Source organism: Pieris rapae, chromosome 8 (assembly GCF_905147795.1).
Source record: "Pieris rapae chromosome 8, ilPieRapa1.1, whole genome shotgun sequence".
Classification (NCBI taxonomy): Eukaryota; Metazoa; Arthropoda; class Insecta; order Lepidoptera; family Pieridae; genus Pieris; species Pieris rapae.
This window is the reverse complement of record NC_059516.1, coordinates 2,838,763-2,857,445: the sequence shown is the minus strand read 5'-3', so window position 1 is coordinate 2,857,445 and position 18,683 is coordinate 2,838,763. Positions and strand designations below refer to the sequence as shown.

At 31.8% G+C, this 18,683-nt stretch overlaps 1 protein-coding gene across 1 annotated transcript; it reads left to right on the top strand.

The window, feature by feature from the left end:
* The first annotated feature begins 2,136 nt into the window (after positions 1–2,136).
* LOC110995656 (kynurenine 3-monooxygenase) lies at positions 2,137–17,788 on the top strand. The gene is made up of 10 exons (XM_022262918.2): positions 2,137–2,268; positions 3,399–3,468; positions 7,451–7,644; positions 8,618–8,666; positions 8,943–9,030; positions 9,752–9,923; positions 14,775–15,026; positions 15,607–15,837; positions 16,773–16,934; positions 17,619–17,788. The coding sequence occupies exons 1-10, from the start codon at positions 2,209–2,211 to the stop codon at positions 17,685–17,687; spliced, it is 1,347 nt and encodes a 448-aa protein (XP_022118610.2). The 5' UTR covers positions 2,137–2,208; the 3' UTR covers positions 17,688–17,788.
* The last annotated feature ends 895 nt before the right edge of the window (positions 17,789–18,683 follow it).

The window sequence follows — 18,683 nt, the reverse complement described above, 5'->3', positions numbered from 1 at the left end:
TTGTTGTGACTTGCAGACTATTATATATAGACAAATGTTAGTCACAAATGTAATAAAATATTAGAAAATAAAATGGATTTAAAGGCGAGGCTATCAAAAAAAACTGCATTAATTAGAATCCACTTAAAAATGAAGGTCGAAATATATGTAGATGCACATTAAATTATTTCTACCATCTCCACGGCTAGTGCATAATGCGTATATATCCCCCGGTCCTGGGTTCGCACTCTGGGAAAACAAAAAACTGTATGTTAGTCAGGCCTGTCTGACTACCCTAAAATCTTAATAAACAGACGCGTAACGGGAGTAAAAATTTTCTTGGTATTCAGATATGATTCTCATATTCGTGTTTATAAAATTTAAAAGTACTACAAAGTCATACTTTTGACTGGTGCTTTGACAAAGTGGCGACAAGAAGATAGTTATCATATTACAAATATCAGAAACGTTAATGGCTAAAAGTAATTACGTTAACAAATAACTTAATTTAATTAATTAATCTACAAGCCTCTATCGAAGTAAAACATTATTCCTACCACTTACAGATTTCTATTATAATATAGTACAATACCACTCAAGCAAGACTTGGAAAGCAAGGGGTCAGATAAATATTAATTTTATTCTTTATTTTATTATTCTTTATTACTCAAGATGTCATATGGAACATGGTGTAATGGTTGCAGCTCCTTACAAACGTTGTGTAAAAGAAAAACTTGGCGATTAAAAAGAGTGGCGGAGATTTTATTGCCAGTCATTCTCTTCGTATTTCTTCATATTTAAAAACTGGCTGTAAATGTAAAATTAGAAGCTTTTAATGTATATTTCTTTTTTTGACGTTATTAAGTGTACATTATGTTACCTATATGAATAAATGATTTTTGCTTTGATTTGATTTGAATAAAGGTGCCAATTTGATTGGACTAACGCCATTTACAAACCATTTACATATAACTCAGGACCAATACATTTTTAACACAAATACTTACCTCGAAGTCCGACTCGTGTACGTAAAAATACAATTTTATCTGGATTTTTACACTAAATCACTGGAGCATCTCAGATGCCCCGTGGCGCAGTGAGAATGCATTCTCCATGCCATACTGCGGATCAATAACCACTGAGAGTTTGCATTTGTTTTATTAATTTTAAAATCTACATAATTAAAATCACTTAAATCCTCTGACAGTGTCGGGTGAGTCAGCCCGTTTGTCCTTGATAAAAAATCAACTATGAAAGCTGTCTTTCTTGCTGTGAATCTTAATGAATATGTCTCAATTACATAAATTTCATCAAGTATTTGTATACGTCAATGCAATCATTAATTTGGCTCGTCTACTACGTACTATACGTATTTTATTCGAACCATAAACGAGCTTCCGCATAGATCCAAATACTCCCACAGAGCGGTCCGTAAAATTTCCATACAACACTATCGTTTTCTATTGCACAATAGTTATTAGATTTTACAAATAGTTTCTACTTAATCGCTGTATTATGACAAATAAGGATTGTTTGATGACAGTTAAAAACCTTACGTTTACCTATTAATATGTATAAACTACGTAATTGGGTCTTATTAAAAAAATATTACACAATATTATGTCAATTAACGGGGCTTAATATTGTGTAATATTTTTTTTACAATAAACTTTATAAACCAATAAATGCATCATTTGTATAAGTTTGAAAACATTCCTTAGTCAACATTGAAAGTATTCCATTGATAAATCAATATTGTATTATATACACGCGCTGAAAAGAAAACAAAATAACAAATCGAAATGTAAAACCATCTTTGATAGATTTATGGAACCGAGATGATAGAAAATAGTTTTTTTATCCACATATAAGTTAATGTTTCACTTAAAAATACAAAACACAATAACTTTTATCCTATTCCCATTAAAAAAAACATTATATATAAGAAAGTAAGTTCTTTTAATCCTAAACATACGAAAATGTTTAAGGATATTAGCAATTTATTTATTAATTATTGCAACATTAATGAAGATTATAAAAAGACGATATGATTCAAGCAACACGCCAAAAAGGCAAGTACAATTTTCGGTTAACGGGTCTTTTGAATACTTTAAGGCTTCGAACTTGTCGTATTTATCGTATGTTATATATAAATTGGTATGTCCATGAGGATCGCTTGAATTATCAGTATTGCGTTGCACGAGATACAATAAACATCTCTCGAAGAAAATGGTGTTAGAAAATGGAGGTAAAAAGCCGCTCAATATTGCAGTAGTCGGTGGTGGTCTGGTATGTCTGTTTTTGATTTTTTTTAGTACTTTCCAATGGTATATCAATTTTTTACCATGTATTTACATTGATTTTCGTTCTTTATATAAAACAAGCCTGGCCGCGCACTGAACACTTATTATTTTATTTGAAAACAAATATAGGCTGTCTCATAATGTAGCGGTCTAATGGTGAAGAAGTGTTCGATCTAGCCTAGTAAATTATATTAAATTTATTCGTTACAGACACCAAATTACAAATATTTCTTCTTTATATTATCAATAGAGATGAGAACAAGTTGATAAACCTTTTTAGCTTGGGGTATGGTCAAATATGAGTTATAAATTGTTAATTTTCGCTTCATTGACAATTTTCTATTAGAAGTTTGAATTCACTGGTAAAAATTTAAACAATACATTATAACAATTTTTCAAAATTATCAATGTTTATTCATGTTTTTTATTAGGCTATATACAAACTTATAGTTGTTATTTTACTTCGATTGTTTATTTATAAAAATAAATTACTCTTTCACAATTATTCTACTGGCACGAAACATTATGAAATAATTAATTCGTACCTCGACTGTCTTCAAATCAAGTGTCAAATATGTTAAATTCTAGGATTTCATCTAGAATAGGGACTTTAAATTTTAGAATAAATCATGTTTATATAGCTGAATATTTACTGGTGAATTTTAGTATATTGCCTGAGGCGCAAACTGCTGTGGTCTCTGGCAGAATGATCAGCTCTGTGGCCAATTACAACCACAGCACACACGCATAACACATTTAAAACGTACCTTGTTCTTTTCAAGAAAAAAAATGTTATCTCTCATTAGAAACTTTTTTGTTTTTTTATGTTGTGTGTTTTGTTAGTAATATTAATTTTATTTTAAATATTAATTTTAATTATTTACTTCATGTTGTGTCTATGTCAATACTCAACCACTGTTTCAATACTCATCTGTCTCTTCATCACAGCGTGAACACATAGTGACAAAAAGAGGTGAAAGAGTATTTGTTTACTTCAATTAAATTAATTCATCATTTAGTTGTTATCAGTAAAGAGGTTGTAATGCAAGCATATACTTTTCTATAATCTCTGGACTAATATTCTTTAAACTATGACCAAATAATACTTACTTCCAGGTAGGATCATTAGAAGCTTTATATTTGGCGAGAAGAGGGCACAATGTGACGCTTTTCGAGTATCGCGAAGGTGAGCAACTTCACTAGAAATGTTACACAATATATTATTTCCGTAGGAACCATATAATATTATATATATAAAAATTATATTACACTTGTTTAGAAGACAGCTTTTTTAATGTTTAGTAGTACTTACACATTGAATGCTTAAAAATGGATACAAATTAAAGCCGGAGACCAAAACTTTTTATGGCGAATTTTCATTAAGTAAATATGAACATTTGAAAATATGTATGAATGTATATTATTATTATTTATATACATATTATTATTATTATTTTATTATTATTTTTATTAAAAATATACATTTTTCGGAGCGTTCCGCATACAGCACAAACTAGGGCTGCCAATGGTTTAAAAAAATGAACGGGACGCTCGCACGGATCCGAGTGGCCGGCACCGCTACTATGACCCCGCTCCACTCGGATCCGAGAAAAGAGCACTCTCACATTGGCCGTGGATAATAGCGGTTTTTTAGCGGCAAGATGATATTCATTTTAAAGAGACGAAGTACAAAAATAATATTTATAACCCTCCGCCGATAAAATCAAACAAATGATTTAGTTTCTTTTTTGTATTTTTTTTAAAGGAGGCAAACAGGTAGTTTCACCCGATGTTGTGACACCGCCGCCCATGGACATTCACCTTTCCAGAAAAAGCCTTTAAAAGGTGATTAGGTTAGGTTTGAAAAGATTATTAATGATACTATAAGGCAGTCTCAGATTAAGAATTACCGAATTAACAAACACACAAACCTATTGACAAACAAGACAAGAGTTAAAGTTGAGTATACCAGCTTATAGAGACCAAAAATTTTATACAAGCTCTTGCTCGAAGGGAAACGGTCCATTCTTAGAATATTGGTGTAATGGTCATTGTTTTAATACTGATAAGAAAATAAAAGTTAATTTCTTGTAAGATAAAAACTTGATAAAATTATAAGCCATTTTCTGTTTTAACCGAAATTTGGTCTTATCAGTGACCTGTATGTGTGATATTGTTAGATAATATTAATATATATAATGTATATTTGTATACATTTTTCAAAATGGGATAACTTGCTAACAGGCAAGCGGGTATATGCACCGAAGAACTCCTTTCTTTACATTACAGGTATCAATAATATTGTTTTATATCCAATATATATATATAACGTGGTGATGTTTTTTATGTTCAAGTGATATCAGTTCTAAGCGGCTTTCTTAAACCAAGTAAGTCTTTCAAATGAAATTAAATACAGTCAAAACCGTTTAGGACGACATCGTTTAGAACAACATACCGGTTATATTGACCAAAATCAAAGGTCCCGGCTGAATTCCATTGTTAGGTACTTAATAACAACGTCATCGGCTGCTACGACTATCGGTTTTTACGACCAAGTATGATGTCCCTTTAATGTCGTTATAAAACATTTTGACTGTAGGTACATTTATTCGGGGTGGCACAAGATAATAAAGGTGCCTCCACGACTACTCAGCGTCTTCTTTGTTTTATACTATAAATATGATAAACTATATGGCATGTATACTATATATGTAACTATATAGAATTAAGTACTGTGAATCAAACCAATCTGTTGTCGGAAGGATTACTAGTGTACAAATCTAATACTAAAGCGGCAGAAATGTTTTGTTTCATTTTTATTTCAGTCGTCTTTTGTTTTTATAGTCTGCCGAGCTGCTCCACTGAGAAAATAGTATTCTGTCTATTACAACCCGATCTGGCTGATGCCAGTCTTTTGAATGTTAAGCTTTTTTTCTTCCATGGTCCTGTCTTTTCGGTTCGGAATTACCTGCAGTGGCACCTGATTCCAAAAATTACTTGTTCGCGGCAATGGTTAAAGAGCGTTCTTGTTAATTCGGTACTTAACGTACGTACGTAACGTATCAATTCTTAAAAGGCCGGCAACGCACTCGCGAGCCCTCTGGCATGGAGAGTGTCCTTGGGCGGCGGTATCACTTAACATTACGTGAGCCTCCTGCCCGTTTGTTCTATAAAAAAAAACTTAAGTGATGGTGAGGCAAAATAGTCAACTGTAAGCGATGAATCGCTTTCAATCGCATGTCGTGGTCTTTTTAACTGAATTGACAAACGTATGTAAATGTCAAAATGATATTATTAAAATTATTCGGGCACCTGTTTTTTTGATTAGTTCGATTGAATCGTGACGTCAATCGGTCAATAATGATGTATTTCCGTTCTCTTGTTATCCAATTGCGATGGGACACATTTTGCTGCAATACATTCAAGGGCAATGTTAATGTCAATCAATCGTATTGTCCTGCACTGATTCTGGGTGGTCTAATCCAGAATCAAAGTACTTATAGTGGTTTGAGCGTGCGATTATAATCCTTTAGGTGTTAGGTTGAAAACGTGGATCTGCACTAACGGAGTTATCCTTCTATTAGTACTTAAGGTGAAGGAAAATATCGTAAAGAAACCGGAAAGCCATATACTCAAATCGACGTTGTGTGTCATAGAACGCTGAGCTATTAGAAAAATTAGCGTGCGTACAAAGTACACTATAACATGTATGTGTATATAGAATAGAACATACGCACAATGTCAATACTCGGTACAAATGCAGGGCGCAGGCTGCAATTTCCCCGTACTAGACTGTCTAAAGTTAGTGTAATTCTTTTTTGGGAAAAGGGATACTCTTCTTTAGTAAAATCCCAGAGGTTCTTTTATCTCTGCCTTTTATTAAATTTAAGAAATGTATTAGGGAAAAGCTGTGTAAAAAGGCTTACTATAGTTAAGTTAGTGATTAACCAGTTGATAAAAGGGCCTGGCTCTACTGCTGGACAGGCTACTTCTAATTAATTTGCTATATTTGTTTTAAATATTGTAGAATTGTTTGATGATTTGCTTTTTTTAAAAAGATTACCGAGAGCTTTTAACCCCGGCTTTTTCTTTCGGCCAACACCCTCTGTCTTCTTTGCTTCGATGAGTAGGGATGCCCACAGGCTCGAATTTAATGACGTGGAACAAGTGATACCATGATGATCTTATGTTCCAAAATAAACGTATTTTATTTATTTATTTTAACACGTCAGAAGTAAACTTCTTTGTAAATTAAGGTAAAAGCGCCAACAGATGATCATCTTCAAGTATATGACAACGTCGTGTATTTGTATATCTATATTTACACTTTTTACGCGCGGTAAATGTGTTAATGATAATATAAATAAATAAAAATCTGCATTTACTGCACAAGACGCTATGCGACAGAATGCCATCTAAATTGTAATGTATCTACTAAACGAATACATCAACCAATAGCGTATATTTTTTCTTGATCTTCCTTTCACTCTCTCTCTCTCTCAAATGTTCTCAATGGTCCCTTTTCTCCGACAAAGACGCTGTACATCTTCGTAACGTTTCATGTGTAAAAAAGTTACCCTCATGCGCCTATAGAAGTTTCACTTCAAAAATTATGACGAACAAGATACAAAAGGCTGAGACGAGGAACAATTGTAAAAAGTACATGATATATGACACACTTAGGTTTCAACCTTTGATATTAATGCAATATATGTATGTAGATAATTATTGTATAAACAATTGAAAGTTTAATGGTATTCATAAAGATTGTGTTTGTATTCAGTTTTTGTAGAAAAAAATGTAATTCGTATGTGTACTTAACGTAAGAAGTAGAAGTCAGTAGAAGTGTACGTAACGTAACGTAAGAAGATAAAAACCTTTATAAATTTATTGTAATTCTGTGTTCGTAGAAAAAACTAACAATAGAAACAATAACGCATTATCTAGTAAAATAAAGTTTATTTAAATAAAAAAAAAGCTAAAATGTCTATAGCTAAGCTGCTAAGCTTCTGGGTGTCGGTTTTTTTGTGACGGTGCGCATCGTCCATTTTTACTCTCATAATTTTTCCCTAACGCGCCAAAAGAAGTATAACTCCAAAAATCCTTCAATTAGGATGTGGTTAAAGTAGCCCCTCCATGAATTTAAAGAACCTTATTATTGGTTTCAGATATACGAAAAACCCCTCAAGTCAAGGGTAGATCAATCAATTTAGCGTTATCAGTGCGCGGACGCCGAGCGTTGAAGGATGTCGGTCTTGAAGATATTATGGTAAAAGAACATGGTATACCAATGAGTGCTCGTATGATACATAGACCTGATGGGTCAACTTATTCAATTCCATACGACGCCCGTACAAATCAGGTACTTTGAATTAATTTGTAAATTTATAGTTACGAATATATTAAATTGTTGGCCTTTAAGGTTGCCGCTCGCTTTATCACGGCTTCCATTGTCACGGCTAGGCTAATAGAATATTCTTTCTATGTGCACATAATACTTTTTTACGGTTAAAGAAATCATTGAGAGTTAGGGTAAGATACAAATTTATGTGATTTCGTATATGTCCTACCATTCGAATTGTCTATCAAGGCAATATAGACCTAATATATTTTGGTAAAATGTATATTTTATTACTCTTAATGAGTTGAATTTATGGTGTGTTTGTTATGGAAGACGCGGAAACCATACATTATACTTAAAAGTGTTCCAGAATCTAGCACACATTTTTATTTATTTTAAGATTTTCAAATCGTATACAATATTTTTTATTATTTAAATCATCCTGGGCGGTAGATCTCTTTATGTAATTTTTTATTTCTGCATATACTTTGCGTTATAAGCAGGTTCACTATACACATAAAAAAATCATATTTTAAGCGTTGTATATATTTTGTGAAATAAATTAATTATTATCTAAGTAAATGAAATTAAATCTTCGTACATAAATTTGAATAAATTAAGTTAGCATTTCCCACGCACAGTCAACTTACGTCAAATGTCTCTTGAAACCTATCAATGTATGAATTAATTCGGTTCATAACGTCAATCATAAACATATGTTAATGTTACATATTATTAGTATGGTCTGTAGCGCCTTCCTTGACAAATAGGCAAATCATTATAATATGAATATTACAACCCAAAAAATTCCCAAGATTAACGGAATTTGCACATTTAGTAGTAGTATTATTTGTAAATAAGTATGTAGTATAATATTTGTAATGTTATAATGCAATTTACAGTCGTACGGTCAAACAGTCTTGATATAAATGGGTTACAGTGAGCTAATAGGCCAATACTGGTAAAGTGATAATAACACAATTATATTTTTCAGAGCATTTATTCAATAGGACGAAATTATTTGAACAGCATTCTTCTAAAAGGTATTTAAGCTTGCAGTGCTTTAAAAACGTTATTTAAGTGATTAACGAATATAATCGCGAATTTATAAGTCACCGTTTCTCTTGTAGAACACGACTGCTTTAACGCACACACAACGTAATAGTAACTTTAAATATAAATTCGTGTTTATATTATTTTATTTTAAAAACATTAAGTAATTAAATTAATAATTGTAGAGACTACTAGATACATCCAGTTGTATGTAATCTTAAAAATATTTGAAAGACATTTAATACTATTGTGCCTAAATGTTTCAGAATCCGAGAATTATAAAAATGTGACAAGGAATTTCAATCACAAACTTCTTGAAACAAATTTGCCAAACGGCGAACTTACTTTTATCAAGTAAGTATAATTACACTTATTACAGTGAGATATTATCCTACCGTAGCTTAACTAATTAAACAATATATATTCGCATGTAATCATTACTAAATAGCGTATGTGACTGTTAACTTTATCGATTCTGAAGTGTCTTAGGTGATTTTAAAGCAGAAATCTATACGACATTCTTAAACGAGAATTGAGTTTGAGATTAGAGTTTTCTCTAAGTATAAACTCAACACTAGACAAGCATTTTGTAATATGACATTACCCGCCTATTAATAATTGCCTATTTTGCCTCTTCACGATTTTTCATTTTGTGTCAATTATATTTTATCTTAATCTAGTTGCATAAACTTAAACACTAGTACACATAAAAACCATTTCACAGAAATAGACGAATCTACACAACAATAAAGTCAAAATAATCTACATAATAATAATAGCTTATAGAATATTATTAGTAAATTGTTATCTTAGTGACTCTTTCACAAACCCGCATTAATTACAGAGAGACAGACAGACATTTATTACAAACAAAACACACACACATAACCACATAAAATAACAATAATGAAAAAAAATATATATATCAAAAAATAAAAATATCAAAAACAATAAAAAAAAAGAAATTCCCATTCGGCTCGTTTCAAATGTGTAATGTGCTGTGGCTGTAATCATGTGTGTCATTCTGCCAGAGACCACAACAGCTAGTTTTAAATTAAATTCTATTCAATTTCAGAACGGATACGAAGGAGAAGGTTTCGGTAAAAGCCGACCTGATAATTGGTGCTGACGGTGCATTCTCTTCTGTCCGCCGAGCGATGCTTAAACAGCCCTTATTTGACTTCAGTCAGCAGTACATAGAACACGGTTATATGGAATTGTGTATACCGCCCAGTAAAGACGATGCAGTAAGTATACCTACTTATTTATTTGGAAACAAAACAGATACATCTTTACAATAAAAATTAAGTTAAAAATAAAACATAAAATAAACACATTGGATGTATCCACAATAGGTTTCACTAATATAACAAAATACTACTTACATACAAGAGCCATATTTTTTACAATAGATTGAAATTAAATAATACTAATAACTAATAAATTAATAATATATTATAATTCCCTATCAGGAAGTGAAATTGATATTTAGATTTTAGTTTGGTATAGATTATTTTATATCTATGCTAATGATACTGATCTAGGCGGTTAAAACAACATAATATTTAAAATGTGTTTTTTCTAGAAATACATTCAACAATAAAAACTACTAGAGAAATGAAATGGCCCGTTAGAAGGATATAGAATGTTAGTTGGAGGTCGTGTAACGAAAGCTCTTTATAAATTTGTTCGGAGTGATGAGGCTGTTTTGCACAGCCTTTGCTTATTATGCTGTATATGTGACTACCTTGTATAATACCAGATTCAAATATAGCACTAACCATTCTTTTAAACTTCTCTTTTAAAAAAAAGCCTTTGTTTGTGTAGAGAACGTAAATAATATTGTTTAACATATCTGTTACATCATAATTAGTATTTAAGTGACAAAGATTTTTCTGGAACTGGGAGTAATCTGCTACGGTGTAATAGTTTTCACGCGTGGTTATAGTATTTAATACATCTTCAGTGTTTTTACTTCCGGTACTTGAGCATCTGGCTCTGTTATGTTGTATACTAGAGTACGCGCGAAGGGAATCAGAAATGCAAGGCTTGTACCCATTTTGTTTAAGTTCATCGTAATTGTACGACTGTGGTTCATATCTTGGTTTTGTTAATAAAGAAACAATTTCACTGTTATAAAAACTCGCAATAAAGAAAGTGAAGAAAACCCAAGATATCAAAATTATTCTCAGCTTTTTCACTTTAAACAAATTCCTATCGGAGTGGCCAAAGAAATAATCAAATAAATGAAGAGGAATTCTACTAATATGTTTTATGTGTAAGCAGTAGTAACTGATAGCCATTGTTAGTACAATCATACTAATAAAAGCACACACAATCAGACTCCAACTTCTCATCCCAAAAGTTCTAAAAAATATTTTCCAACGTTTTGGTCCCGAGTTAGGTACCAACAGCTTTATACTTGTATATTTATAACCAGAAATGAAGTCGTATATCCACGCTCTTCTTTCAGTGAGAAAAAATCCTCCAAAAACAATATCCGCTTTCCTTTTATGAAGATAATCTAACATTCCAACAGATGTATAGTTATCCAACACTTCTCCGTCGTTAGTATCGTAGTCTTCATAAGAATATTTTATCTTGACACCAATAGCTTTTGCACTTACACGTATGAGATACTCTTCTAAATATTGTATGTAATTTATATATGATTTTTTATCCACAATTTTATTTCCCGTTACCAAAACTGTACAGTTTCTTAAGTCTTTTGCGACAGGAAAGATGTCATTATTAACGCAACTTCCTAGATATTCTAATTTATCGTAATTTGAAAGACAGTTGCCATCTTTAAGAGGATAAAAAGTCCACGAACCTTGTGCTTTATTTATTTGTGTCAATACAGTAACATTAAAAATATGATATTTTAATAATTTGCGAAAGATTTTCTTTAATTCAGGATATTGTACTTCAGATGTTGTTACAATCAAAAATTTTGCCATTGGATTCCAATATTTACTATATCTCAGTTTCCAAAGTGAAGGCCCTGTTGTATTTATCTTATAGTAGATAAGATACAAATTGGTATTAAATGGCAATTCGACAGGTTCGTATGTTATGACGACATAATCATAACAGCTGCTATTTATATTAATAAAATCTTGGAAATTAGCATCGGGAACGACGATAGTAATATGAATCCCGCATTGATGGTCGGTGATTAATTTTCTTACACATTCTGAATTCAAATAATCCTCTCCATTATAAATTTTATTCAGAATAGCTGAGTTGTTCATTAAAGATAATACACAATACTTTACCAGTATGATCGGAAAAAGATGCAGCACCGCTTTCATTGAAGCCATTTTTGTACGATTAATTAATCTAGATACGATACCAGTTTTATAGTATTGGATATCGTGAAATCTAAATAACAATTACACATAAACAAATAAGAAACCTGTAGTTAAGATAGGACACACGACAAACACTAGCTGCAATTATACTGCAATAATTAATAGTTACAGAAACAACCAATGCTACCAAAGCCAAAGTAAAATTTCTATCAAGATTTGTATGACTGTAATGTATTTGGATCGTGAAACAAGCCACTGACCATGACATTTGAATGTGTAAATAAGTCGATGGAATGGAATGAATTTTAATTTAATTTAATTTTAACAATTAATATAAATAATTACAATATCTTGTTCTGCAAAAAACGCATTAGCTTTTCAACGAAATAGCCGATGGATTTACGATTGTATTATGATTTTTAAGTTAGTTCACGTCTCCTCTGTTTCTATTCGATTTAAAAATTTCAACTGCAAATATAAGCAATGAAATAATATACCCCACAATAAGGGCACAGAAAGCTACACGAACATCAGCCAATTTTAAGACTGTATAAATTCTGCCTGTAGATAGGTGAACTGTAATTTGCTTTCCTGTCATATTAGCAAAATACACATAGAAATAGTGTTGTAATAGGCCACACTCAAAAAAGCGGCTCACTTTTTTTTGAAATACATCTCTTAGATAAAATCCTTTGCTCGCATATTGCACGTAAACCAAAGAGGGAGAAAAAGTCCACGGATGTAAAATTTTATCACTGTCTCTAGATTTGTTTTGATAGTACAAATAATAATCATATTCAGTTATGATAGTAAAGTAGTCGTCTCGCGTCATCATTGTTTCAAAAACATTTTCCATTGTGAAGCAGCGATCAGTTAACTCTCCGGGAAGTGACATATTATAATTAATCACATATTTTTCTCTCAATATATCCGTTATACACGGATGGAGTCCCGTATTCGCTATAGCTGATACATTTTTGTTATCCATAAACCGGTGTGTTATAGTAGTAAGCAAACTGTATAAAGAACTGCTATAAAAGTTTGTGATTAAAACGGTGTACCAAATCCAAATGGTCAAAATGATTCTTAGTCTTTTTATTCTGAAGTAAGTATTGCCGCCGTGCCCAAAAAAATAGTCCAACAGTTCCAATCGAATGTGATTAATTCTTAAATCAATAATATGACTCATAAGATTTATGGCTAAAACTATAAAAATATACGAATTTAATATAATTAACCAAGAATCAGATTTAAATGCAGTAAATATTATTTTCCATAAATGTTGATTTTCACACGGCAATAATGACTTGACCATAATGTAATTTTGTACATAAATAGCGTCGCTAATTATGGTACGTTTGGCATTCAGTAAATATCCGCCGATTAGTATATCAGCCTCCTTATTCTGTAAATATTTCATAGTACCTGTCATTGTATAATTCTGAAGAAGCGTTCCTCCAATTTGTGTATTAAGAAAACGGTACTTGAACTTAATTTTAATTTTCTCGGCAATTAAATTTAAAACGTATTGATCAAATGACGTTAAATACTCATCTGTAGATTTTCTATGTTCTTTAATTAACACATTTACTGAACAATCTTCGAAATTTGTAGGTGTTGTGTTTTCTAAATCATAGCAGGATGTGAGTTTGACTATTTTATCGAACCTTTTTCCACAATTCCCCTTTTTTAGTGGATAATATGTGAATGTTTCTTGCGTATGATTTTCATTTATAATTACAAATACTTTGAATAAATTTAATTGTAGCAATTGGTCAAAGACCTTTTTTAAATCCAATTTTGTGACTTTATGTGATATGACAATGATGAATTTCGCTCGAGGATTCCACATTTCTTCATATCTTAACTCCCAATCAGATATTTCCAGATTCTTTAGATAAATAATATAAATATCTGTTGTAGTGAACCACTGGTTGCGGTCGTAAGATCTTACAACATGCGTAACACAATTACTGTTAATTGGAATGTATTTTATGTTACTAGGTGATAGAACAATGCTTACATGCGATCCACAATGATTGCTGATGAAATCATTCACGCAGTCATCTGGTTTGCTCGAAATATTATCATTTGCATTAAGTAATAGTTCCAAATCTCCATAGCATGTCACCACACAATATATTAGTAAAATCGGAATCTTCATGACAAAAAAGTAACGTAATGCTCCAAAGCTGAACCTTTCTTCTAAAACATCACGAATAGTCTGAAAATATTCTGAAAATATTCTGAATGCAAAGTTATGTTAAATAATGACGTGACAATTATTAGAAATGTCACTTGCATGATCATTAGGCGAAATTAATGATCAAATACGAATACAGTTGGAAAATAATACATAATTTTTGTATACGGACTATTATAACGATATGCTTGGGTATAAATGACTTGTACATAAACTATAAAGAAATTTTATATAATAACTCATAATCACACAAAATATTTAGTAAGTACAGTAGCGAAAAGGACATGGCTTCATATCTTGTTGTAAGCACAATGTGTATTTTTTTATTATTTGAGAGGAGTAATGTTATTTTGTTTTTATTTAAAAATACGACTATACTTGTACTTTAATTAATTATTATTCAAAATGAATACTAACCTTTTGACATTCTGCACACTCTTTTTATATGCGATGATATTAGTTGTTTCTACTACGTATTTGCGTGTTGTATTGTTGTTGTATATATGGTATAGTATAGCTGTTTTATATTTAATTTCCTTGTTCCATGTTCTATGCGTTTTCTTAGTTTGGATACTTTTTAGTTTCAGATGCCGCCCAATTATCTCCACATTTGGCCTCGCGGTAACTTCATGATGATTGCCCTTCCAAACCAGGACTGTTCCTGGACGGTAACGTTGTTCATGCCGTTTGTGAATTTCAGAAGCATTGACTCAGAGAGCAAACTTCTCGAATTCTTTGACAAATACTTCCCCGACGCTGTGCCTTTGATCGGTGAAAAGAAATTGATCGAGGATTACTTTAATGGGTCTCCCTCACCGCTTATTACAGTCAAGGTAAATTAATTACTGAGTTGTGATGTGGATCTTCTATTTATTTTATCCTTTCAAGCTTTAACTGAATAAATAGTTCTTAGTTCTGCTCATCAGCTTGCAGTTTAAATCTTCTTCATGAACCTCAATTAATAGGAGAATATTTTCTTGCATTCATTTATTTACATAGTAAAGTGCTAAGTATGTAATATTACATATGCATCATGAGTCTTGTCGAGCATATGCTCGACAAGACTAGGTAGATATGTAGCGGTATGTTTGTATGTACACCTCCGGCTACTAATCTGCTATTCCGACCGCTAAGGATATTTGTGCATCAACCATGAAAACTGGAGACAAAGTACCTTAAATATATATAATTCTTAGTATATGCAGTAGCCAGTGGGCTCACAATATAATTACTTGAGTTAAGCACAAAAATTTTAAATTTGGGACATTTATTTATGGGTCTCTACAATTAGCAATTTTTTAAATTCCACCATAAAATATAACTGAAATTTTCATTTTCATTTAAATAAAATAAATAAATAAATTTATCTCACAAATTTTTTTTAATACAAAATGATTGATTTTTTTATTTCAGTGCCGTCCGTATCACGTTTCGGACAAGGCCCTTATAATAGGTGACGCATCACATGCAGTAGTGCCATTTTATGGCCAGGGTATGAACGCTGGCTTCGAAGACTGCACAATATTGGACCATCTATTTAAAAAACACACCGACAACCTAGCTGATATACTACCAGAGTTTTCTAATACAAGATGGAAGGATGCGTTTGCAGTTTGCGATCTAGCTATGTACAATTATATCGAGGTAATTTTTGAGTATTAGAAACGGGGCGTAGATATGTTTTTGTAAAAAAGATTACACAGTCATAAGACAGAGTGAAATAGGCTACCCGCAGTTTATAAGCATTCCAAGCAACCTTGGCACAGGAAAAGTGCAAAAATAAAATTGATGAACTGTGTGGGTATCTTTGTGGGTAGGTAATTTTCTTAAGTAGAATCCTAAAAAGTCTCAGGTTCACTTTCAGCCAAGAAATTTTGTCGTGTATACTATATTTGAAGGTCTCTTAGCACTTTACACAGCCTCAGTATACATAGAGTTGGCATATCGAAATAATTCGCAGTCATCTGTAAGGAAAAGCCAAACGGGCAGACATAAAGTTTTCGGTAAACAGTATTTCACTGTAGTACCAAGTATGCAGGTCTAAAAAGCTCAGTTGCGTACCACCTCATATATAATATCTGGGCCGGTGCTGATGATTAGTTTCTTTCTTTTGACCATACACAACAAAGGGCTTGCCAAATTGTCTATTTCCAATGTATAAAAGATCGGCTTGATAATGCATCTACGAAAATGAAGAATTATATGCGTTTTGTACAAAGTGTACTATGGAGAGCGTTCTGAAGACGGGTTTGGGTTGATCACTCCTACCTTGCTTCTTCACCGTAGGGGGTGAATTAACTTCAATTTTTCATCTGCGTGGTGCAGATGCAGCCTGATTTATGAAAGTCTTTTAAAGTCCGTTTGTCTAAATCTTTTGGGGTCCCGTTTTTTAAAACAGAGCACTCTTGCCTCAAAAGCCGGCAACGCTTCCACTAAAATGGGTGTCCATAGGCTGCGATGACTGCCATTTAAGGGCGTCCCTTAAGATCCTTTGCCACTGTAGCCGATGAAACGATAAAAAAATGCATTGTATTGCAGTCAATTTTAATATACTAATATATTTTAATATTGCATTTCAGATGCGTGATCTTGTAACAAGACCATCGTATAGACTCCGCAAAGCAGTGGACGACATGATATTTTGGTTTTTGCCAGATCTTTGGGTCCCTTTGTACAATTCTGTTACATTCAGTACCATGCCTTACAGTGATTGCGTCAAGAATCGCCAATGGCAAAATAAGGTATTTATTTCCATGCAATATCAGTTTTTGACTGCTCGATCAATGTATTTTTGTATAAAATTTATTGAAATGCATAATACGTGGCCCTTTTCCTAAGTAACACCTATGGAAACATGAGCTTATAAGGAGGTAAATGTCTACTATTTATTTTTATTTATTTATTTATTAACACTTCGTTGCATTACATAAAAGGAAAATATCAAACATAATTACTAATATAATTATTATTTACTGCCTAATTTAAAAAAAATAACTCATAAAAGTCTTTTGGCCTTCTGTGGTGAAAAGAGACAACAAGTACTTTGGTTAAAAATTCAAAATACAAAATCATCATGCTTCTATGAGCCTGTATATACATCATATAAATAGCCCCAAGAAAAACTTTTCTTTATATATACTAATATTAAAATATAATATAATATAAACTATAGAATTAGGATTAGGATAAGGAAAAAGGCTTTGTTTTTAGTGTGTATCTACGATACGCTATAGGCCTTTAAGGCCAACAGCGAGGTTAAAAAATGGGTCTATGACAAACGCCTATGACCAAACTGTGAGTCATTGTACACGGCATGTTGGAGTGATACTGAAGTTTATTTATAATTTTCACTGATATTGAAATTAAACCCAGACAAGACCACAAAGGCAAAGTACTTAGATATTAATATGATATTTCTGTTTCAGGTGTTGGCTGTAGCTCTACTGTTATTTGGTATTCTTTTATTCATAATTTTCTGTTTTTATCGACGATAAATGGCAATAATTCTGATTTTTACTTGTAATTGTGATATTCTACTGTTTGATTTGTAATTATTATATATTAATTGAGTATTAATAAAGATGTTAATATCCGATTTTTTTATTTATAGCCTTAAAACTTAATTAAAATTGCTCTTTAGTTTTGGCAGGAGATATAATATTCGTTTGAAGTAACAGTGCGTCGTAAGTATATTTACATGCAAATATCGTGAGAAAACTGACATCTATAGTGATTTTCTTAAAAAATAAATAAATCAGTGGCGGTACAACCTCTTTAGGTCTTGGCCTCAGATTTCTGAATCTGTTTCATGATCATTTTCTAGTGATTTTCTTATGTATGTACGGAAAGAAAAACAATAACACTCAAGTTAAAAAAATGCATGCAATCTTTTCAAATGAAATAGAAAATATAAAAAAAAATTCAAACATTAGGTACATTTTTATTTGCCCTTTGAATACGTATCATTCCAGTATCTATATTTTCTTTTATGCACCACACAGAGTGCTCTTATATTGCAAATATTTTCGAGATAAAAAACCCAAAAAAAAACCTATTCGATGGCAAACTAAGAGGCGTTCCCAGCTCCAAACGAGCCACATTCCGGAAAGAGCGACGAATCGAGTGTTCCGACAAAATTAATTGGACATAAATATTTGACAAAAGGAAAAATGTACTATTTTAATTAAAATTTATTGCTTTCAAACTATATACGTTCGTCGCCATATTATGTATGTGTTATTCTTTGTCAGATATTTTCACTTCTACAACCTTTGGCATCTGTATCTGTAATAATTTTATTCAATAATTACGCTCATACGTCGCTAAACATTGTGAGAAAACTGGCGGGTCTTATATTCGATTTAATCGACGTGTATATGATGTATAATGTATATAAAATTTTTCACTTCCAAACTACACCAAAGTTCTCTTCTACAGTAAAGTCCCGTGGAATAAGTGATACCATGATGATCTTAAGTTCCAAAATAAAC

Excerpts from the sequence above, each read along its gene's own strand:
- LOC110995656 (XM_022262918.2), top strand. The coding sequence starts at position 2,209 with ATGGTGTTAGAAAATGGAGGTAAAAAGCCGCTCAATATTGCAGTAGTC. Across the intron at positions 9,924-14,774 it reads CGCCCAGTAAAGACGATGCA|TTTCAGATGCCGCCCAATTA; the intron begins GTAAGTATACCT and ends GATACTTTTTAG. Across the intron at positions 15,838-16,772 it reads CTATGTACAATTATATCGAG|ATGCGTGATCTTGTAACAAG; the intron begins GTAATTTTTGAG and ends ATTGCATTTCAG.